General features: G+C 39.4%; 2 protein-coding genes across 12 annotated transcripts in view; one reads left to right on the top strand and one right to left on the bottom strand.

The window, feature by feature from the left end:
- Positions 1-23,922, bottom strand: part of GIGYF2 (GRB10 interacting GYF protein 2) — a 79,744-nt gene that overhangs the window by 39,089 nt on the left and 16,733 nt on the right. For 9 of the 11 annotated variants that reach the window (XM_026080106.1, XM_026080107.1, XM_026080109.1 and 6 more), the window contains 4 exons: positions 23,394-23,489; positions 19,136-19,244; positions 11,903-12,014; positions 11,310-11,350 (listed from right to left, as the gene is read on the bottom strand). In XM_026080106.1, the coding sequence (XP_025935891.1) occupies positions 11,310-11,350; positions 11,903-12,014; positions 19,136-19,244; positions 23,394-23,489 (358 nt within the window). The remainder of the gene's footprint in view (positions 1-11,309; positions 11,351-11,902; positions 12,015-19,135; positions 19,245-23,393; positions 23,490-23,922) is intronic. The other 2 variants (XM_026080111.1, XM_026080110.1) reach the window with 1 other exon arrangement.
- On the top strand, positions 1,747-7,631 carry KCNJ13 (potassium voltage-gated channel subfamily J member 13). Its single transcript, XM_026080121.1, has 2 exons — positions 1,747-3,699; positions 4,647-7,631. Exons 1-2 carry the CDS (start codon positions 3,081-3,083, stop codon positions 5,267-5,269), a joined length of 1,242 nt encoding a protein of 413 aa, XP_025935906.1. The 5' UTR covers positions 1,747-3,080; the 3' UTR covers positions 5,270-7,631.

A 23,922-nucleotide genomic window follows, 5' to 3' on the forward strand; every position in this document is an offset into this window, starting at 1 on the left:
TCAAATATTCCCCAACACAGAATTTTTCCTTTCAAATCAAAAATGTATCTTTCCTAAAACACATGCTCTATATGAAACAGGGATTAACATGGGGACACGAAGGCCCATGATATGCAGGGGATCAGATCAGAAGGTCCAAATTGTACAACTTCGTTAATTTATTACTAACAGGAAGAGAAGATACCTGAATTTTTTTTGTTACTGCAGTAGGCAAGGAAACAAGTATAYGGAAGAAAATTCTTTTAAAATGTGAAGTCACATCTACTCCTAAGTTGACTCTGCTCTTGCAAATTTGGGGGAAGGCTCCTTCAGCCTGCGCAAATTTTTTCCCAGTACAGTTGTTCTTTTGCCTCTTGTTCTGAACTAACTGCATCACTGTCAGAGCCTATATAGTTTCTCTCTTACACATTTTTCCCCTCAAAAAAAGTTTAGATTTGTGGCTCTTAAAGCCATTAATAGCTTTTTCAAAAAATAGCTTTGGAACCAGAACTTACACACTTAAAAAGCTATCACTGCCATCTAATTAGCTACCTGACATTTTAAGTGCTCCTAGAAAAGCAAAGCAGAGGCCTATGTCGAACCAGACTACCGGAGCAACCTGGTTAACCTCAGCAGGCAGATTTCCCTGCTGGGAGTCTCAAGGAGCGCTGAGACGAGACTGTTGTGAAACGCACTGCTGGAGGCTATTTCTCTTTATCAAGTACCTTCAAAATCTGCCAGTAATGGATTTTCCCCAAGAAAAAAAAAATATCCAAAACACGCTGATGGACACGGACCAAATTTTTCAGAGCTCTAAGTCAACATTAAATGATTGTTGATCATCCTAGAAAGCTACTTAATCAACAAAATTTAGACCCTGTAACACTGACAGCATCTTGACCTGAGCAGTCTGCTGCTCTTAAGCATGCTACATTAACGTAGATGTGTGGAAGATAAAGTGCATCCAAAAAAAGTAACACATTACAAAGAAAATCATAGTTAACGTATGCAACACTAAAAGAGGCTTTGGACTACAATCAATCAATATCGGATTCAAATTCTCACTGCTCATGTCTGTTTTGCAAACCTAAGTTTGAAACCTAAGCAGCTATGAAGGAGTTACTGTCCTCAGAACAGCAAGAATTTATACACACAGACATTTGTTTTTTTCCCCCCAAGAGTGCATGAGGTTTATACCCACAGTCTTTTTTCTGTAATCTCCTCTATTCAAACAAGACAGTGCTTCCTGTGGTATTGTCCACAGCTCATTTTGCACGTGGTCCCCATCACCCTTCCCATTCAGACATCCCCCTTCTCCAACTCTGAACACCTGGTACCTGAAGCATTTAAAACTGTTCTCAGGCTACTGTCAATTCTATAGCAGTGCAGCAACACTGAAAATTGTCACTTCGAGAGCTGTGCAGTAGACCAAAGAGGAAACTCAAATGACGGGGTGGGAGGGTTAGGATTCGTGTTATAAACTGAAGAGACTATGACCAGAATTCTCCAAGCAAATGAGCCTGGTATCGTTAAACAGGAGAATCTCAGAGCTCATAGCAGCCTGTGGCACAGGGAGCAGTTCTGAAATATTCATTGTAGGAGATTTGGAGGGGAAAATAAAAAAAAGGAGGAAAAAACCCACAGAAGCCCACTCAGGCAATGAACTATTCTAGCTCCTTTGATTAAAGTATGGGTAGGAGAAATATTTGGATGGTTTAAGAATCTACAGAAGGAAAGAAAAATGAGAATTTAGCTAACTTTATTCACTGTGATGTTAATTCTTACACTTCAATATGCATTAAACAAGTAAAAACAATGTTCTGAAATTACTACATACTAAAATTTGTTATAAAGATCAAGTAAACAGTCATGAAAATTGCTGGTTTACAAGATCAAAGATCATATGAAACATTTTTACCTTTCATCAATTCATTCTGAAGTTCAGGACTCTCAGATCTAATGCTTTTCAGGTTAAAACCAAAACAGCATTCCTGGAATAAATCTATGATTCCTGTAGCCTGTATGTACACTGGTAATAACATACTGAGAGATTGCAATTTAGAGAAAGGTCATAATTGATGAGAAACATGTAGACATAATTGACTATACCATGTACATTTATGACTTGCAGAATTGAGATATATTGTGAAAACTCTTATTGTTCTATGCACAAGCTGCCTTGTTGCCTTCTGTAAATAGGTCCTACACTTTATGAACTCTCTTGTCTTACATGAGCTCCTATTTATTTTAATCTGTCCCAGCTGAACTTTTAAACATTCAGCATTTATACCATTTATGGATTTGGGTGGCCAGTGTCTGTTCAAAGATGCTCAGTGACTGAGAAGTCTGGTCATTCTGTTTTGAGATTAAAAAGTAAACAAAGGAGCCTAACACATAGTGTACACAAAAGTTTCCTTTTTGCTTCCCACATCTGCAACTTTACCTCCCTGGCCTCTAATTCCCACACTTGCTGTCCTATTTTCATATTTGGTCACTAATAAAATATACTGTTTAGGTAGACTAAATATCAAATTATATCATGGAATATTTTCAGTATTGGTTTCCTGCCCTCTTTTTATCCCATCCTTACATGAATGGCCTCAGAGTCACAGCAGCAGCTCTGCCCCGAATACTGTAATTCTGCTTAACAGGACATGGTGGGCACAGACAACAGTCACTTCCTGAGCTAGAAAAGCCTGAAAGGAAATACATTTCAGTGCAAATGAGGTAAATTACAGCATTCCCCTCAAACAGATGAACGTGTTAAGGAAATAATGTAATATACATTCTTTTCATATTAGCATTGGTAAACTACTATACTCTTCTGCTAACAAGAAACTGCAAAATTAAGCTGTTTTAATTAAGCAGACAAAATTCAATTACTTTTTTCAAATATAACATGCCTAACCTACACACAAGAACAAAAAGATGCAACTGAAATGTAAATTCAGAGGGGTAAAGTATGAAAATTGTATTTAAATGACTAAGCAGGGAAAGTTTTAGAAGCAGTCAGATTTCTAAACCTAATCTTTTTCAAAGTATTACCACAAACAGTGGTAAATTCCACTCCAGGCTCCTGACTTAATCTTCTCTGGATTGCAATGTATAAGCCCTCCTTTGTTGGCTGCAGTTTTTCGACCCCTGCTGATGTGTCAAAATCTGTGAACATTAGGCAAACTACAAATATGCTGGATTGTATCAAATTAGCTTTTTTTTTTTCTTTTTTTTCTCTTTTCCAGAAGATGAGAACAGATACATTAGAGAGCAATAACACCAAGTCTAGCGCTCCCCTCCTAACCCAAAGATACCTGAGGATGGTCACTAAGGACGGACACAGCACATTCCAGATGGACAGTGCCCAAGGAAAAGGTCTGGCATACCTACGAGATGCATGGGGAATATTAATGGACATGCGCTGGAGATGGATGATGCTTGTCTTTTCTGCTTCTTTTGTCATTCACTGGTTAGTCTTTGCAGTGCTTTGGTATCTACTGGCCGAAATGAATGGGGACCTGGAGCTGGACCACGATGCTCCACCTGACAACCACACTATATGTGTCAAGTACATCACCAGCTTCACAGCTGCTTTCTCTTTCTCACTGGAGACACAACTCACTATTGGTTATGGCACTATGTTCCCAAGCGGGGACTGTCCTAGCGCTATTGCCCTGCTTGCTATACAGATGGTCCTGGGGCTCATGCTGGAAGCCTTCATCACAGGTAATCCTTCATATTTGATCCTTCAGATAGGATAGGTATAATATGTAAGAAATAGAGCCTGAAATAAATAGTGATCATATTGATATCTTCCTGAGAAAGAAGAATCAAGGTTAGTTACTAAAAGGAGAGTAATATTTCTGCTATGTAAGGCAGTCAACGCTTTACACTTAAAAAAAAAGTGTAAGTTATATGATATTGAGCTCTGCACTAGAAAGTAGGAAGTACCACTATTCACTGGCTGCTATTTAAGGCTCCTCACTGATGACTTTCAACCACTTGTTTCTTGTACCATGATCTCCCCAAGTTCTTTGCATTGAGTTACAATATTTAAAGTTAGTTTGTTTTGATAAACATTTTTAAGGTTTACTTTTGCCTATTTAAAGCTAGCTGAAGTATTTTTGTTGATGATTCTTATTAATCTTTAATTCAGTATTTAAGTACCCCTCAGCAGCCAATGTAATGGAAATCTTTAGAATGTCACAGGTATTTGGCAGGTAATTGGAGTAATTTTAAGTTATGCATAATTATTTTCAGGTTTAAGATATTTCAATAGACTTAAAAAAAATACAAAAGTTCCTTTACTGAGCTTCTCAAGAGGTAGCATACCAAGACTAGGTACTATGGCCAATTAAAGAGTAAATAGGGGCAAGCAAAAAAACCTCTTCTTCCTATAGCAACAGCTCACTCTCCAAATATAAGTAAGTTAATACAGTGTAGAAACGGAAGCATTTCAGGAAAGTCATACTTTTTTTTAAACAGTGGATTTATTGTGATGCCAGTGATTTTAAAACTAGCAGTTAAAATACGCAGGCTGAGGCCAAAAAAAACATGTCCCCCTTACTAAGCCTCCTGTTCCTTTGGTTTGTCTCACACGGCTCAGACGGTAGGAGACAAACCCAGGCACCACGCTCGTACTCAGTTTGTTCTCTCTGTTTGTTCTCACACAGGTGCCTTCGTGGCAAAGATCGCCCGACCAAAGAATCGGGCGTTCTCCATCCGCTTTACCCGCTCCGCTGTCGTGAGCCACGCCGAGGGCACGCCGCACCTTACGTTCCAGGTGGCCAACACCCGCTCCAGCCCGCTCACCAGCGTCCAGATTTCGGCGATTCTTTACCAAGAACAGGAGAACGGACAGCTGCACCAAACTAGCGTTGACTTTCACCTGGACAGTATTACTTCTGAAGAGTGTCCGTTCTTCATCTTTCCACTGACCTACTACCACTCTATCACTCCATCCAGTCCCCTCGCTGCTCTCCTCCAGAGGGAGGCTACTCGTCACTTCGAGCTAGTGGTCTTTCTGTCGGCTGTGCAGGAAGGCACAGGAGAAATGTGTCAGAGGAGGACGTCCTATCTCCCCTCAGAGATCATGCTGTACCATCGCTTTGCCCCCACGCTGGCCCGCAGTGCCAAAGGGGAATATCAGATCAAGATGGAGAATTTTGACAAGACAATTCCAGAGCTCCCAGCTGCAGCTGACTCAAAGAGCCCAAAAAGGACTGCCAAGGAGATCCGCATTAATGGACAGCACGCTGACAGCTTCCAGCTCTCCGAGACTGGCCTGACAGAATAGACACAACAGACTTTGAACTTTGTGCCTTTTTTTAATTATTATTCCATTTAACTTTCAGGTTCCACTTACAACCTTCCTTCCTTCCCTGTGATCTTCTCGTGATCTTTCTCCTATATTCCCATCCTTTGACCACAACATGACATGCAGAGTAAAGAGAACTAGTGTGCCTGTGTAAACTGAGGAGCAGCTGGATTAACCGCGCTGAACAAAGTCAGGTTCAAGAATCACAGTACAAAATTCTGGGAAACAGAACGAGCTACCTGCTGAACTCACCAGACTATGATTAAAGCTGTGCTGACCCTGAAAGGAGAGAACCTCAAAACTCCCGAAGCTCACCAAAATACTAATTAACCAGCTTGTGGCAAGGTGGACAGGAACAAAGGAGAAAAAAAATCTCTCTCAAAACCAAAATGGGGTCATTCAGTAAATACATTAGTTTGGTATAAGCAACACAAGTTGGTCCAGGATCCTCATTTTTCCCGTTCTCTTAATCCTTTGGGAGTACAGGGTTTTATCAGTTTTCAGACAGCTGAACTTACTCTTAGAAAGTACTGCCAATCGCTTTTATGGCAGTGAAAAGTACTCCTGCTGTGCTTGCTTATTAAGCGAAATTGTAAATACTAACCGCAGTTCTTCATTCAGCCAAGCAAGAGGTGAATATATCATCTTAAGACAGGTCTACAAAGACTTTATCAAAAAAATCTTGAAGTATATGATAAAAACGTTGCAGTGTAAGTTTTTTTCATATTTGGATACACTAAATAAATTATTTAGCAATAGAAAACAGAGCATTCTAAATACATTAGTGTACTTTTTTGGAAAGGACAATACATTTGTGTGCTCAGCTTTGCACTGCATGTCTCAAGTAAGTCTGACCCAGAAGGATGCACTATATCCACAAGAGAAGTAGAACTGCATCCACATTTTATGCTTTTTAACATTAATATTTTTCTGTACACACAGCACAGAAATCATTTACGAAGAGACACTTAAATTGATTTTAAAATAAAAAATTAAAACAAACAATGAGACTTTTGTATTTAAGTGCCTCAAAAGCCAATTGCAATTAAGAAGTTATTTGGAAGCTCCTAAATAATTTAAGCAGCTAAAATATAAATAGAATGCTGAATAATTATTTCTAGGCTCTCAAGAGAAGCAATGTCTATTCTGTGTTCATACATGAATAACCAAATATCAAAATAAAGTAAATGTTGCCTTTCAAAGATAAAAGGCTTTTCCCAGAAACAAAGATGGCATAAACACTAACTTTCATTGACAAAAGTGTAATACACTACCAGGCTTCCTTGTAACATCAGTGAAGTGGCCAATGGCAAGAAAAGTAGTCTGAAGCTATCACTGTTTAACTGAAGTGCTGAAACCCCACAACTAAGTTAATCAAACCATGTTCACAGACAAGCTGAAAGAGAGTAGCAAAAAGCTGCTTTGTCCTATGGTCCACACTTCCAAAGCTCTATAAAGAGATGACTAAAAGCAGAGCATAACCTTTCTGTGCCCGGAATTGCTTGAGTCATTACAGAATTATCCTTTCTTTGGAAATGGAAAGCAGCAACCCCATACAACCATTTCCCAGAGGGAAGGGGAATGAGGCAGATAGATTGTCTCTTTTTGTTCTACTCCAGCTCTTGTTCCAAAATTGTTCAGATACTGCCTTCCTACATTCCAGAACTCAGACTGATTTGGTTTTAGTACAGATACTCTCAAAATCTCTTTTTTGGAATTTAATCTTACATAAAAGCATTCCTGAATACTGTAGCATTTGCAGAGCACATTATCAAGTTATATTGCCTTCATTCCTAACTTTTCTTAGCTGGTCATCCATATGAAGTTTAAAGCTCCCTTTCCCACCTTCATATCAGTACCAGCAATTTTCAAATATTTGCTACTATAGTTTTATTTTCACATTTTTTCTCAATATTACACATTGAGAAAGAAAATCTTTATGAATTAAGAATCAGTGCAAGAGCTACAGAGCAGATTACTGTGTCAAGTTTGAAATACCCATTTAGAAAAGCGCAGCAGTGTCCTGCGGAAAGCAGTGGCTTTCCATACATCCCACACTCCAGCATCAGACAAACTGATTATTCTACAGTTCAGATGCATAATGCAACCGGACAGCACTGTACTCTCACCATTTAGAGCCAAAGCTATAAAAAGCTATTTCTAATTTCAGTGAAGGTCTAATCACAAAGGATGGACTGCTCTGTTCAGTTTTTAAATGACGACTTACGACTTTAAATTTGTCCTGTTTTAAAATCATTTTCCATTTACAGATCTGGTTTAAAGGCAGGTACAAATTAAAGAAACAAGTACAAATAAAAAGATTATGCTTAATATACCATAGACTCACTTTTCAAATATCACATTTGTGGAATTTACTGCTGAAGAATGCTACTGAAGCAAATTAGACATACGGACAGAACGATGCGTAGTTACTTCAGAACAGCTGCAGAATCAGAGCCAGACAAAACACCCCTATTACTTTTCCAGTTCCGCAGAATTGGTGAACCGCAGATGTTCCATGAAGTATTTGAGAACGCCACAGCCCAGATCAGGATACAAGCCTGGAAAGATTGCTGCTCAGCTCTGATGCAGCAAAACTGCATCCTCTGCTTTGACCTACATTGCAAGAGCAAGGTAGTGATGAACCTTCTTCAGGTATAGTTCTTGCTATTCATGAAGGGAAGGAAAACAAGGCAGGCAAAGCAAGTAGAAGTTTAATTCAAAGGACTGGAACATTCTTTTTATACTCACTTGAACACCCTTTTTATATTCAAGTTTTCATGAGTGATAAATACACATTGAACAGAATTCAATCAGGTTCCACAACTGCCTTTCCACATGTCTTGTTTAATGTACATTACGATTATTTATTACAAGTGTATAATTACTGGTTACTAATCAAATCTCCTCAGCTACTAAGCTGGCATTAGTCAAGAGGTTGCACAGAAAATTAAGTGGCAATTGTGCAGGTCTTAAAAGACATCCACGACAAAGAAAACAACTCGCTCGTTTTCTCAGCTAATGGCCTCGGCCTTTCAGAAGCAAGCTGGGGTTCTCAAGGAAGCCTGTCACAACTGTGACAACCTGCAACAAACTCGCAGATACTTTGTGCATCTTTAGTCTGAATTTATGAACTCTGCACACTGATCATATTTGAGAAATAATTCTCTAGTGAAGGCCTGCTGCTTTTTTTAATGTCATGATTTTTAATTGAGGCTTTCTTGGGTTGCCATCCATTATGAACACCCATGAAAGTTTCATATCTGATCTCTTATTAAATCTGTAATGTGCTCACCCAGAACAAAGAATATGAACAAGCTGGCAACTCAGTAAATTTGAGGCTAACACAAGGCCCCACGGAAAAAAGCAATGAGAAACTGAAGCATGGTACAGTTAGAGACTAAAATCCCTGACTAAGTTTAATGAGGATAACAGAAACCAACACATGCACCTGCTACAGCTGGCCAGCCTAAATTGTGAGGAGTCACTCGAGCCACGAAAAAGTTCCTTCCATGTCAATTCACTCCTTGACCTTTCTGCCTTAACTGTATCAGTGACATTAATGTGCAGGAATTAACGTCGGATTTCTTTAGGCAAATCTGTATCCCTATATTACACCCAACGTATCACTTTGTTACTGGAAAACATTTACATAGCAATAACTATTTATTAACCTAGCTGGAGTCAACCCAGACCAACACCTTCTGTTAATCTTTTTGGGCTCACCACCTTATTTCTCTTCGAAGGTAAGGAGGAGAGACAAAGACCTCCCACTTTTTGGGGCATTAATCTCTCATAGAGTGATAAGCAAACCTAGATGACTACAGTTAAAACAATTTTTACGTTAAAACTTCAGAAGGCTTACACAACTCTCACCTCTATCATACTGTGTGTTATAGAGGTTTTAGCCAAGTAAGATCAAACTAGAAGAGTAATAGGAGACTCTCAGAAGCAGGCAGATACTACACAAAGTCTCATGACTTGGGAACAAGCACCCCACCCTTCAGGATGAATCAGGATTTCCAAAACACAAGGGGATACTATCTTCTCCAAAAGACTGAGCACAGAAAATACGTTCCAGAGACCTGATCACTAGCAGTTGTTACAAATAAGACATGCTATGTAGGAGTTAAAGCATTAACCCCCAGGTTCTGGTAGAAGTCTGCTTCAGTACAGACATCTTGCATACCTTAATTTCTTTGCAATGCCAATGGAGAGATAAATCTCATCCTAAAGTGACATGTAATACTTTTAATCACAACCTTACCCAGAAGTTAAGTACGTTTTGTAGTCTGGACCTGGAAATGTTGCAATTTTATTGCAACGGGAAGAGGCTGGCAACAGGACAGGAAGGGGATAAATCAAATTAAGTCAACTGTTGCAGACATTACTTGCACTGTTTTTACATAGCTTCCCTTTTCTGGGGTGGGGGTGGAAAGCAGTCCTGAAATCTCAACAGTACCTATTTCTTCTATTTTTCTTTTTTTTTCCAAAAGATGTCCAAATATAAGACAGTGAAAGACAGAAGTTTCACTACTGCCATTTAAAGATGAACAATATCAAGTTATTTTTAGGAGTAATTTCTTTAAGGAAAGCAGACAGTGAGGAAAACTAGCAGCGTCTCTTGGTTTTGTCATCTTTCAATTTAAAAAGCAGGAAGATAGAAGCACCCTTTAAATTATACGAAAAAATCCCCCACACAGAGGATTCGGAGGGCTCTGAAAGCAGACATGGCAGGCAGCGTAAGACTTTTGGGCATGGGCCATCAAGGTAACCTGGGAAATTACTAAAATAGAAACTTACAGTACCCTCCCTAAAAAAGATACTCACAGCTAAGCAGGAATGTTAAACACATCCCCATCAACTTCTAATTGCAACTCAATCTCTTTAAGTGTTTTTGTCTTGAAATCCAATCTGCAAGTGTCTTTCTGGCCTACGCTTTACCCACACATGCAGTAAAGGAGGATGTTTAGCTAAGACTCCTTCAGCAAAGGCCAAAAGAGATTCTCTGGGTCCTAAAAAGGCAAGCCTCACCATCAGCAAGTTTTTACTCATACATAAACCTCTCGCTAAGCACAGCCGTGCTGCACACTAGGAGACATGCCACAGAGACAGAGCAAGGTCACACCAGAAAACAAGCAATGCACCATCATAGGAAGCAAAAAATCACCGCGCATGCAATATATTCAGCGGATATAGGACAATTTCCTTTAAGATTTGTACCACTAACAGAATACAAATTTTACCTAAATTGATCCATTCCATCTCCAAGATGACAATCTGCTCCAGCTAAAGTTCAGGTGAATATTCAAATACACATACTGGGCCAAAATTAAGAATCCAGTATTCTGCCTGAAAGTGGCCAACGTGAAATATTTAGAGAACAGTATCAGCCACCTGGCAGGTACACTTCTTGGTGAACTCTCAGCTCTACTGGGAGGAAGGGGGAACAGATGATAACCTGACTGAACAGAAGAGCTGTATGAAGATCTGTATGATGACTTAGGCATATTTGACAGACAGTAATTAAAGAATAGGAACCTCAAGAGGCTGCTGTTAGGATCTACCTCATGCAAGTAAGCATTCAAAAAATTAAACAGTTCACGTGGCCAAGTAGTTCCAGATATCAAAATAGCAGACCCCAGGAATGCTGAAAAGCTGCATTTAAAAGGCAAATTCCCACAGAGCACCTGTTAATCAATAGAGTCTCCTTTCACAAGTGTACAGGAATTGAATTCCAACGGTGAGCATCGCACTTTAATTGAATAAGCAGATCTACCTTYTGCTGATTTTTCTTCTCTAAAACATTAGGATCCCTAATTGTTAAATCAATACAAATAAAAAAACCAACACTTTTGAGAATACATTCAGAGTAACTTGGCACAGTACCATGAATCTTACATCAATAAACAGACTTGGAGCAGTAAGAAAGAGGGTTTATGTACATATAGGCCCCTTCCCCAAAGCACATCCCTGCTCCTCCCTCCCGCTTCCTGCCCATACAGTAACAAAACCGTACCTGGATCTTTTCGCCCTGGTTTTTCAAAGCGTCTGTCTCCCCTAGAAAGGCAGAATAAAAGTTTCAAAAAAGGTTTTGGAACTGCTCCATTCGTTTTAGGTACGGCTGCTTTTTTTTTTTCCCCCCTTTCAAATCAGGCCTTGATGGACAGAATCTTTAAAGGTCTAAGTGACAATCAAAATTTTCAGGCAACTTCTGGCAACTAGATATGTTTCAGAAACTCTACCCTGAATACCATCAACACAGTGTCAAGACTAAAACTGAAGTAAATCCTTTAGCAATACATATTTTCACCCAGAGATTATCCATTTCTACCATAGCTCCCTTAAGTTATGTTCTCTTGAAGCAGTTCCTTCTTTCCAGGAACTCATCAGAAAAAAATTCTTTGCAAAAAACAAAAAACACATATATTTTTAAACTTGTTCCTGAGCTTCTAGAAACATCACTGTGTTGGCTCCACCTCAGAAATTCAGACACTCGCTCACAGGTATGCCTAAGCACCTTTCCTGAGATGTTTTTATGAAGCCACAAGGCACAAATGGAAGCTGAGCAGATGCATGTACAAAATTTAAAAAGCTAGAGTTTTCTGTTACCTTTCCTCCCAACTCTGTGATCTGTGCATTTCCCTGCCCCCTCCTCGCCCAAATCCACCCTCCACTTCATCAAAACTTCTTTGGTAGAAACCGCTTTCTCCTCGGCCTCTGCCTGAAAAGACAAAAAACACAAGTATTTGAACAAATAATAATAAAAGTTGAGAGATTCAGGTAGGTTTCCCCTTTTCACAAGTCCCTGTGAACTGATCTCAGGATATTAAGCCCCAGTAAAATTATTTGGGGCAAAGGGAAAAAGGAACAAAGACCGACACAAGAGTCTTATGTAAAGAACTCTTATCAAGAAGCACAGGATCAGACAGAACAGGCAAACAATTCTGTAATAAATATTATACAGAAAAACATAAAACAGATACTTACCCTACAGAAATTACCAAACAAGGATGCATTGTTCACACAGTGTCCACACATTTGCCATGGTGGGTACACGTGCACTTAATGCTCACAAAAGTCAGATCATTTCCAATAGCAGCATCCAGAATAACCATACCTGTGCTGCAGATGTTCTCCTAACTACTGCTGTCAAGGTTAAGAGGGAAGAAGGAAGCTTCACCACCTAGTTCTTTCATTTCTAGTGATCCTCAGGAGAAATCTCCCCCAGGAGCAGTGGGGAAAAAAGAAGGATCACAGGATGCATATTGGCAAGACGACATGAAGAATCCCAGGAACTATAGAATAAAAAGTCATCTCCTCACTTTTTCAAGAAATTTCCTACCAAGTAGCAAATCTCAAGCCAGATTTTCAGACGTATCCTCAAGTAAAGGACCTTGAGACATCTTCAGTGGTGGTGGTGGGGGAGCATATTTTGGTTAAAAAAAGCCATATGCACACACACATCCCCAGAGCTGCTGGGAAAGTTCCAGCACTGCTTAGATTAACGGCTGGGGTAAATATCCMAATCTAAAAAGAGGCATATAACACTACCTCACAGTGCTACAGTTGCAGCAGCAAAAGTAGGAGGCTTTTATCAGCCACCTTTCAAGGATCAGAAGGACTAATCAAGTGAAACATTGATCAGCTGGTTGTCATGATAATTCCTTGCCTACATATATATATATGCAGCCTCTACTGTCAGACTCTTAAAGAAGTTCAAGAACCTAAAGAACACCTGGCAAAAGGAATTCTTAGCTGTGAAACTATCACACACTTTCCACACTTCCTTCTGGCTCAAAGAAAACACTACCTCAAAGGATGAGGTGCAAACCAGTCCTGGCATCTGGAGGAGGAAGACAGGACAGAATGACCAAATGAAACATGAAACAAACATCCTGGGAAAATTGAGAGCGGACTCCAATCCCGTTAGTCTTCAAAAGAAAGTAACAATAACAACCTCTACATCTGAAATCCAAAGAGCTCAGGATGCATCAAGGATTGTGCCTTATTTCAATGTCTTATGAGAAGAGCCTCTGAAAATAATGGAAAGAATTAAGGCAGTTGCAACAGTTGCTCTATAATCCTATACCAAACCTCTTGTATAAAAGCTTCTTTCTAGACAATGAGGAAAAGAAAAGGGATCCACAGATGATCCAGTCAGGCTCCTCAAACTCATACTAATTTCGTATCAGACAGCCCAGGTCACAGAGATGGATGAGAAAGTTGCATAAAATTGTCTGTATAATACCTACTTCTGCTTCAGAAACTGGATTTAAACATCCTCTTTGGGCAAAACTATTCTGTTCCTAGCATCAGCAAAGGAGTTCAGCCATAGATGACCTTGTCACAGCGCTGCGGACTTCCTTGCTACAGGGTGTTGCAGATGGTTAAAGTTTAAAAACTCAGATGAAGACTAGACAAGCTCATGAAAGAGAAATGGACTGAGATTTACTAAGCACAGAGAAATCACACCTGGCTCAGGAACGCACCAAGCGGTGAACATTCAGAAGCTGAGAGTTTGTGGAGCGCCACCTTGGTATTTTTGCCCAGGTCTTATTCTCTTGCCAAGGCATCTGCTTTTGGCCACTGCTGGAGATGGACTATTGGTTTAAATGAAGCCTTTGCCTGATTCGGCACAGCTGTTCTTATGCAAGCTCAGGCAGAGGCAGGAGCTGACTTAGTACTCAAGCCAAAAGAAGAGGTTAGTATCAGGCCTAGGACTGTATTAGTCAGAAACATGAATACCTTCACTATGGGAAATCCAATACTGCAAGGCTGACCATAAACATGAGTGAGAAGTAAATTTTAATGGCAAAATACAGTAAGAAAAAGTGATACAGCATAAAAAGCAGCATGATGTTTATTCAGTTATGGACTTATGGGTCCCCTATGGTGCTGGGAAAGAACTCAGTTGTGACTCCTCACAGATGAGGCCCAGGAAATTTTACTCATCTTACGCAGTGTCAACCTTTGCCTGGTTCCTTCACTACAGGAAGGCTCTCTTCTTCCCTTTCACAGGAGATAACGAAGCAGAAGATGCAGAAGCAGCTCACAAGAGAAAGCCACAGGCAGCCAGAGCCGAAGCAGAATGAAGACACTGACTCACTTTATTTCTCYGAGGCAGGGGAGACAAAGTCGCATGCGCTTTTCCACCAGAAACAAATTCAGCTGCCCTTTCCTGTTTTTACAGTGAGCGACAAAGCAACATTTGTAGTGCTCCCCTTGCAGTGTAAGAAAGCATGGACGCACACTGATTACTAATATCAGTCACACAACTAACAGATCCAGACAGCTGGTGACTTGGGGATTTCATCAGCAAATAAGGCAAATGCCACGTATAAGCATAAGAATAGAATCAGAGTTGTTTTAACAGCAGCATGGCCTATGCCAGCTTAAAAAGTATGTGAAACAACAGCTTAAGAAATCTCTTTCCACCTACGCCCCTCTATATGTCACAGTTCAACATCACTTCAGTTGCGCTCAACCTTTGAAATGGTTTGAATTAAAAGATGATCTCACATCAGATGATCTCAGCAACTCATTTTAAGGCTGGCTGCGGGGCTGCTCACAGCTCCCGGCAGTACTGATACCCCACAGCACAGGGCAGGACATATTTAAGCTGCGTTTGCCAATGAGGATACTGGGAAAGCCGCGGTTGTATTGCCACCCTCCTTGACTGCATTCAGTAAGGGACACTGTCTGGGTGCAGTATCAGGACGGGGCCATTCGACAGCACCCTGTACAAGGTACCTGTACAACTGCAGCAGAAAGCAAGTAGGCCACTGTGTAAAACCATACTGTACATTGAAACAGCTTCTACTGAGCTACAGAAAACTACACAGCTAGGCAGAGAAAACCATGGTGTATAAAAGTCAGTTATTCAGCAAGTATTAAGTAGATTAGTCTGACCAGAAAGTGCATGCTAGGATACAGCTAATTCTGATAACATATGAAAACAGCAAAGCTTGCAGAGAGGTAAAGCTGCACAAAAGCACCCTGTTTGCCACCCTGTGTCTTTGCACTATTTGACATTTTTGTGGCTAATAAATCTAGAACCATGTGTTTATTTTAAACAGAATGCTGCTTCCAAAAGGTGTCTGCATATGAAGAACAAACTGTCTAAATGTAGATGTTGAACAGGCAAAACAGAATGCAAAGTCAGTACACGTCAATAAACCATGTAAGAACTGACTGGAGCAGTTCTGTCATTTGTGTTTCAGCAATCCCTTAAAAACCTCAGACCTAGGACCTCATTCCCCTTGATACTGCGCGCACAGCCAGAAATCTCTAACCTGAAAAATGGACAAGCATGAACTTAAGTAAAGCACACAAGATACAAGCAAGAGGGTAAGCAGCAGTATACACTGCCATTCTGTCATTACACAAAGCAATATAACGAGCAAATTCCTGTAATTACGGCATGACTGGAGTTTAGGATCTACTATCTCAGTCCTAATAGTATGTGGCAATAGCAGGATACTTGTAGCTGAAGTGCAGCTGTTTGGGGGTATATTAGAACTTTTCACTTTCACACTGTTTGGACTCTTTCAAAGAGCAGTGAAGACACCATGGGGGGGGGGGGGCAAAAGCTCCAGTAGGAAGCAAAGCTGCCCTCATAATGGCCTTAACCAAGGAGAACAGCTACAAAACAAGGTGCCTGTAAACTTACAATCCAGTCCAAAGGCTACTTAAATCTCTCCTCGTCTGAGGCTCTTATTCATGAATGTTGACATTCCAGTCCCACAAGCACAAAGCACAGGGCTTAACTGCACTCCGCAGGGAGCTCCCAGGAAAACAAGTCAATTAGAAAAAGAGGTCACGTGCAAGTACTTGGTTCCTTTAGAGACTAGAACTTCAGAACTAAAGAAAAAGTTTGGGATTTACGTCCCCACACAAAACACATACGACGTTACTGATGACAGTTTTAAACAGTGAATGCTTTCAACATTAACACCGAGTTGTATTTCAGCATGCTGTCATAAAAAAATTAAAGTCAGAGAAACTTCCATGGTAGGAACCATAGCAATCATTTTTACATCAGCTAGATGTCAAAAATGCATTCACTGTCAGAATGACTCGGGGTGACTATTGAGAAAATATTTACTCAATACTGCTTCATAGTTTTAAATAGTGATAACTGAAATCACATTTCTAGTTCTAATAATAATCTTTACCAGTGGTTTACTCAGTCATCCCTTAACTAATCGGTGTCCCACGTTCCCTCTCACCTCCTCCTGAACGCTGTAATACAATTCTATGATCACTGCCTCAGTGAGGGAACTTAATTAACAAATCCAATCATACATGCAAATTCTTCCCTGAAGTTGTTATTGTGCAAGTCTGTTCAAGACAACAAGCTTGTTTTGGTACAGCTGAAGCCTGAATTTGATCAGCAGCAGCTTTATTGTATACAATGATGTAAACATCAGAAAACACCAGATAACCTTTCAAACCAGGCGATTTTGCGAGGCTACAAATAAAAATGCTTTCCAATTGTTAAGTGAGGCAATTCATTTACTGAACCAACTATAAACAARTTCCACAAGTCCTTTTCATCCTCACTTGCCAGAGCAGAACGACATTTAAAGCTTGTTGGAAGCAAAGTGTTACTTTTCAAAGTTAGATGTCAGTAGTCCTATGCAGAGCTTTTCATAAATAACTATTAGACACAAAGTCCTTAATTAAAAGAACATCAGGTGTGTAATTGTTAAAAATCTACAGCTTGGTCCTTGCAGAAACCCTGTTTTGTTTGCAGAGATATAGAAACTTCATGAAGACTCATCAAGCCTAAAGCAGAAGGCTAATTGTTCACGGAAAGCAAGGGGGAAGAGGGGAAGAAACAAGCAGCAACCAGGATGGCTGAAAGAGGGAACCCTCAGTAATTGATAACTTAACTGTATCAAGAATGAGAAGTGAATGACACAAGGGCCTGGAAAGCGTCATTTACAGTTTAGCAGGAGATGAGAATGACAACGTAGCCTAACAAGTACAGCGTGCAAAGATTCATACAAATTTAGAGAAAAAGATCAAATGAGGATAAAAACTAAAATAAGTGAGCAACAGATTAATTTTGCAGAGTTCTTAAGCTAATATTTTTGAATATACCTTAAAAATGAAGTATGAGAAAACATGAATATATGCAGTAAAAGTTTTCAAAAAGTCTTGATAACAAATTCTGTCCACAGAAGTGTACTCAAACGTTATTGCCAAACAAAATTTCAATCCATAGATTTGATGAAAGAATTGCTGGATTAGGAGCCATATTCTGCCACACCTAACTCTCATCTCACTGAAACTAGTGGGGGCGATTAAAAAACACTCACTGCTCACTGAGTAAGGATGACAACCACTGCTAATCCTACAGCAACAAAAGAAGGAGAAAATGAATTAGACAAAAGATAAACGGGGTTAGGTAAATTAGAAGTGATCAAAACATCCTCAGATCAACACCAGAGAGCACACTTGTGCTCATATGAGCTCAAATCACCAAATTTTAAGCAGTGTTCATTGCATTTGTAGAATTAAGCCTTAAACATTTATAAATAAATAGCTAATATATGTGTTCATAGGGAAAGTGAAACATGGATGGTAGCAATGCAATACRCACATTTAAGGCACACAGCAAAAACCCAAGAGTTTTCAAATATACAACAGAAATGTAACAAGGTACAGATAAATAAGAGTTTCTCCCCACACCTGTATGACAAATACATTTTCTCTCTGTTTTTTTTTGTTTTTTGTTTTAAACTAAGCCCTGAGCATCTAAGCAGCAAAGACAATGATAAATAAGGAAGGGGAAGCAGCAGGAAACCAGGAGAGAGTCCTATAAAAGTTTAAATGCATATACCCTAGCTAAGTAACAGCCCCGAGGGGGCAGATGGCAATCTACAGACATCTAAAAGATGTAAGCAAAGAATGGAGCAGGATTAAGGAAAGGGAACAGAAATGAGAACACAAATTAAATGAAAGCAAAATTCTGGTCAAGCATTTAATTATGCATGGAAATGATTTCCAAAGATGTTAATGAAAATATCTCCATTTAAGGACATTTACAATTAGATAGGGCCCCTAGAAAAACCTCATCTAAGCACCTGCAAAGACAGAGGTTATATAACTAATTACTCCTGAAGATATTCCCAAGTTACTAGCTCCTAGTATTCTATACATTAACAGGGCATATTCATATATAAAAAAACTCAGAATAGTGTTCACAGTCATACACACATTGAAAGGGAACTACCAAAATAAGTTCTGGCATTAACAGCTTGCTTTGAATCTACTACTTGAGGACATTTGCTCAATTTATTTCCAAATGTTTGAAGTGACCCAGGATGGGACATTGATTATAGCGATGCACTAAAACTGGCAAGACTCAAATTTCTCCCAAATTAAATTATGTCTCTCCATTAACCTTTTCATGTTTGTACTGGGGATGTTAATAGATAAAATGACTTTTCAGAACATTGAATGCCACCTATTACGGTCTGAATGTTTTAAGTAGGTTTATGGATTCTCCTCTTTCCCTGTAAGTTGGTTTAATACCTCTATTAATGTTATTTCTAACAACTCTGAAGCAAGCAATTTTCTATTCCACCTCAAAACTACCCTTTTTTTTCCCCCACACCTAAACTGATGAAGTCATATAACACAGCTACCAGATATGTATTAAGAAGGTGCACAGAATGATCACTAAGAATGCAGTATTCATTCTCTGAAATCTTTCCAATAAGCTATTGTTAAAGTCTTAAGGGAAAAATAAGTTACACCTAACATTTTTCAGAAGCTTTAACCTGGATCTCCTTTTCATATATTGTAACACATCCCAATCTTTTAACAGCTCACCTCGACCTCTAGAGGAACTTCGACCTCGAGGAGCCCCTACCACCGTTCCTCCTCCTCGTCCCGTCAACCTCAGGACAGCTGCACTGTTTACAGACATTGAGAAATTTCTCTGCCAAGAAGAAAGAGCCAAGGTGAGATTTTATTAAACAAAAAATAAACAAAACAAAAAAACACCCCATACCCCCCCCACACACACCACAGCCAGACTTACCTCTTTTCCTAAGTTTAGCTTAATATCAGCTGTGATTTCCTTCTGTTTGTCACACATTCTCTGCAACCGACTGACCAAAATTAACAAGGAAAAGCACTAGTGCTCCTGAGCTACTTACCTGAGCTTTTCATGCTCTAAAGGTAGTAAATGAGCATTAACTCCTTTATCAGATGATTCCAGCACAGGATTGATTATAACATCAGTAGCTCTAACTACACAGCCGGTCGGCTGCTAAAAGCTGTTAGCACCTACCCTTTACACAACGCAGTAACCTGCTTCGAAACGGACTTCTTCAGCAAAGCAGTAATGTGCAATGAACAAGACTTGAATGAGATTATATTTACCCCGGCCTCTGCAAAAGTCTTTTTTTTTTTTAAGATTGTGTTATAGGAGTGCAGGAACTAAACTGCAGAAACCTTAAACACATTTAAGTGATACTCATTTCAGTAAGGCAATAGCCACTAGTAAAATTCAAATTTATTATAAGAAGTAATTACTGAAGAAAAAAGCCATTTCAACAAAGAATGGCTAATTATCATGAACTCTGTCCCCATTCTCTGAGCACAAGTAGTTGGAAAACTAGGCCAAAGAATCCAGAAACCTGTTCTGAAACATTAACAACCAAACCTGAATTCACACACACTCTCTGAATCCAAGTTTTAAATAAGCAGCATGCCAAAGACTCAAGAGCTGTTCTGTCAGGCTTCTTGATAGGACCAGGAAGGAGGCAGATTGCTTACATGAACACATCTAAACTACCATGATTTTGAAGGTCCCAGACTTACAAAGAACAAGGAGACAAGCATATAGATACTTTTTAAAATCTAAATGGCTAACATCAAAACCAACAGGTATCTGAAGGAGTGTTAGTGCCTCCCAGAAGTAAGCCAAACTGCTTGATACATTCTTTCTACAAAATGGATCTTCCTTCAAGAGAGAACTGGTAACTACGTTGACTTGAGAAAAAAAATTCAGTCATGCATGGCAAAAAAGCAAGATCAGCCACCAGGAAATCTGACTTTTTCTTCACAGCTAACTCTTAAAGCAACCATTTCAACAGTAAGTGAACCACCTCCCCTGTGTCTGTAAACAAATCACTGTCTTCACTGTTACTTTCACTTTTTTCCACTGTTTTTCCCCAGAACCTTCAAATTCACTAAGGAAACAAATCTTATTTTAATCTCATTACCTACAATTTTTACAAAATACTTTTTTTTTTTAAAGAAATATTGATCTAATTTATACTCCATACATCTTGAATGAACATTTAATTCTTCTTTTCTTTTGGACATGAAAATCTGCATGTCAACCCAAAAGCAGATCAACGGGGACATTTAAGCCAGACAATTTTCTGTCTTTTAGCCAGAGCTAGGTGGGCTTGGCAGTTGTTTCAGCTAAATAACACAAGCATTGATGAGAGTGAGTGGTCTATTTACTTTTCCAAATATTTCAAATACATGTTATGTGACCATGAGGATCAACATTTGTAGTTCTGAACATGAGAGAGTTCATAATAAACTATACTTTTGCTGGAATAGACCTTGATGGTCCTAGGCACACACAGTATGGAAAGAGATTTTGATTTCCTCAGGAGAAGCCTAACATCTGATGATGCAGCTCATCATCAGGTGTAAAGTTATACAAAATCTGGACAGATAAGAGACAAATGTATTTCTGAGAAATCCCCCTATCTTACGACTGATAAAGCCAAGCTATAACCATGGTTTATGAGAACTCAAAAACCCAACTGAAATGTGCAATTTTTTAATTTTTATTTTTTAAAAGCACCAAAACTTCTCAGGGGAAACGTGTTACTTGTCGACAGGGCATAATGCACAAGCATGTGTTCTGCGGCAACTTGGCATAAAAGTTTCTACTTATCTAAAACATATAGCACACCTATAGTTCACATGCGCTATTACTACAAAAACACAGAAGTAACTTCAAGCTGTTGACAAGACTCACCATCTTGCATAAGAGATTCCTTAGTTTTTCCCCATGCCTTATTTTTTCCAGTAAGAAAAAACACAGCAATATCACTTCTTCCTTCCCCCCCTTTTTTTTTCCCCCATCTGATTAAGTCTACCTAAACCGCTCAAAACAACCCCCTCCTCCACTTCTCTGCGTCTGTAGAGCTTGCTGTGGTGAAGATACCATCCTTATATTTAAGCTTAAATTCACATAGCTGATACTATCCATCAACCGCATCTACATAACACATCTTTAAATCAGCTGGAGAGAGATCAGACAAGCACAAGTTCTTCCTGGATGTACTACACACACAACTAATGCTATCAGGAGCATAACTCTCAGGTTACAAACAAGAATTACTCTGAATCCAAGGCTAGAGTAAGCTTGACTGGTTCAGCTCCAGCTAAGCACAACTATCTTGAAGTTCATTCATTCTGATCAGCCTGTCTCTGTAAGACCCTCAAATCTCCCCCTCTCAAATTTTGATAAGATATTACCAGCAGTATTCATGGAAGGGCACAAACATGTCTTAAACTCTCCATTTTCACCTAAGAGCTTCCCTGTGCCACAACTAGCAGCAAAGCCAATAGTTTTCACCTCATGATCACTTATGAGCATCTCATACAGAAACATTGCTTGTCATCAAGAATCTATATTATGTCATGGGGTACAAACACCAAAATTTCTGGTAGCTTAAACATTCCTGTTCCCTTGGCATCTCAAACAAATTAGTCACGAGGGGAAAAAAGATCCAAATTCATTTCAGACAAGAAAAAAAAAGATTATTCATGTCCTCTGGATTCTCAGAAAGCATTAGAAATAAGACTTCCTTAGAAAAAGGAATATGGACCTCTTCTTTCAGATAAAGATTGCTGTTCAGACTGGAAAGAACTGTTAAGCCCACCATCAAGACTGCTGCAAGATCAAAAAAGAAAATGAGCAGAAGGAGAAAGCAGGGACACAGGCACACACGCTCCCTAAGTTTAAGACTCTGATGAAGCACTAGGTACTGCAGCAGAGTACCACCTATCCCTGTAGCTTCAGCAGCACTTGCATCTCACCTGGACCAAGAGGCTACTCGGCACATACTCAATACTACATAGCCTCAAGCTCACAACACCCCCTTGGAGAAAGTCTTTGCAATCACCAGAAGTCAACATCTCCTTTGACCATAAAAGTCTTGTAGTTTACTGCCTGAAGGACTCCGCTATGCATCAGTAAAAAAAGAAATATGTCTAAAGGCACTCAACACCAAGGTTCAAGATTTGTGTGCTACTGCATGTCTGGCTGACTATTCCATGGGCCTGCTGCCTGAACCCTCCCGTTTCCACTGGTGAACAGACTCTGGGCAAACATTCACATAAAAGCATATCCTCCTTCTCAGCTGCCTTTTGAGACTAGAATGATGACATGCAGTACCAACAGTGTCTTCACCTGAATATGAGCTTGAAAAGGCCACTGATTAAAAGCTGATCTGTTAGTATCTTGCGTCAGAGGACAACATCCTAAAAAGACATGACATATATACTGATACCCCCCTGCCAAAAATCAAATTATACTCCAGTCAGTAAAAACACCTGGGTTTCTGCTCTCAGCAAAACAAACAAACCACAGTATTTAAGTCAGGCAGGTGCTAGGGAACATGATAAACCAGAGAGCAACTGTACAATCGTACAATCAGAAGTTGCAAGAGCCATAAAGAGGGAATCAATTTAGAATCAGAAGTCAGAGGCACTGGAAGGCTGAGAGAGCCCTCCCTGCTACGACTTCCTCTAGGAACTGACTTTAAAGGAAAGGCTTTCAAAGGTCTTAGATCAGCCACACTCAAAATGGAAATCTTTTTGTGTACCTGTTCTCGCTTTTATCTTATCATCATTGAGTATGGCTAAAATTTAAACTTTATGCTAACACAGCATGTTTTTAGAATTTCTTTCCTGGAGTCTACCAATATTAAATTTGGGATTTTTGCTAATTTCATGYTTTTAAACTGAAACATACTCTTTATTTTGCCTTTATGCTAATGCCAACCTACAGTTTTTTTAAAAAAGATTACTATATCTCTGTAAGAATACAAACCTGTTCTTCTTCTGTAAAAGGTACAAGTGCCAGTGGTGGCAGGGGCTCCTCTTGTAAAATAGGCAGAAACTCCTTATCCAGAAGGTCTGAAGGTATCTGTATGAAAGGAGAAGAGCATACAAATACTTGATGTACACAAGGTATAAACAAACATTCCAGGGATGATACCACATACTTGGATCTAGACAAACAAAAGTGCTTTTTATCCTGCCAAATCTCTCTCCATCTACCTAGTACACCAGTACTTCCAGTAACAATGGGTGGGGGGAGGAAGATGAAGGTGTGGGGGGTGAAAGTTATCCATTGCAAATTTACTTCCCCAGAAAAAAATTCTTATAGAGAAAACATCCAACACACCCACTACCCAAAACTTACACATGTGAAATACCAAGCTCCTAAAACAGATTTTCCATTTATACACCAATGCAGCTCATATCTGAACCAAGTGAAAGTTCATCTGATAAGTTAAGAAAGAGTATTGCATTCCTAAGTTTAATGTACATTTCTACTCAGATTTTCATATATTAAC

Source organism: Apteryx rowi, unplaced genomic scaffold (genome assembly GCF_003343035.1).
Source record: "Apteryx rowi isolate R43461 unplaced genomic scaffold, aptRow1 scaffold_51, whole genome shotgun sequence".
Lineage (NCBI taxonomy): Eukaryota > Metazoa > Chordata > Aves > Apterygiformes > Apterygidae > Apteryx > Apteryx rowi.

Coding starts and splice junctions, on each gene's coding strand:
- KCNJ13 (XM_026080121.1), top strand. CDS start 3,081: ATGTATAAGCCCTCCTTTGTTGGCTGCAGTTTTTCGACCCCTGCTGAT. Junction 3,700..4,646: donor GCTGGAAGCCTTCATCACAG/GTAATCCTTCAT, acceptor GTTCTCACACAG/GTGCCTTCGTGGCAAAGATC.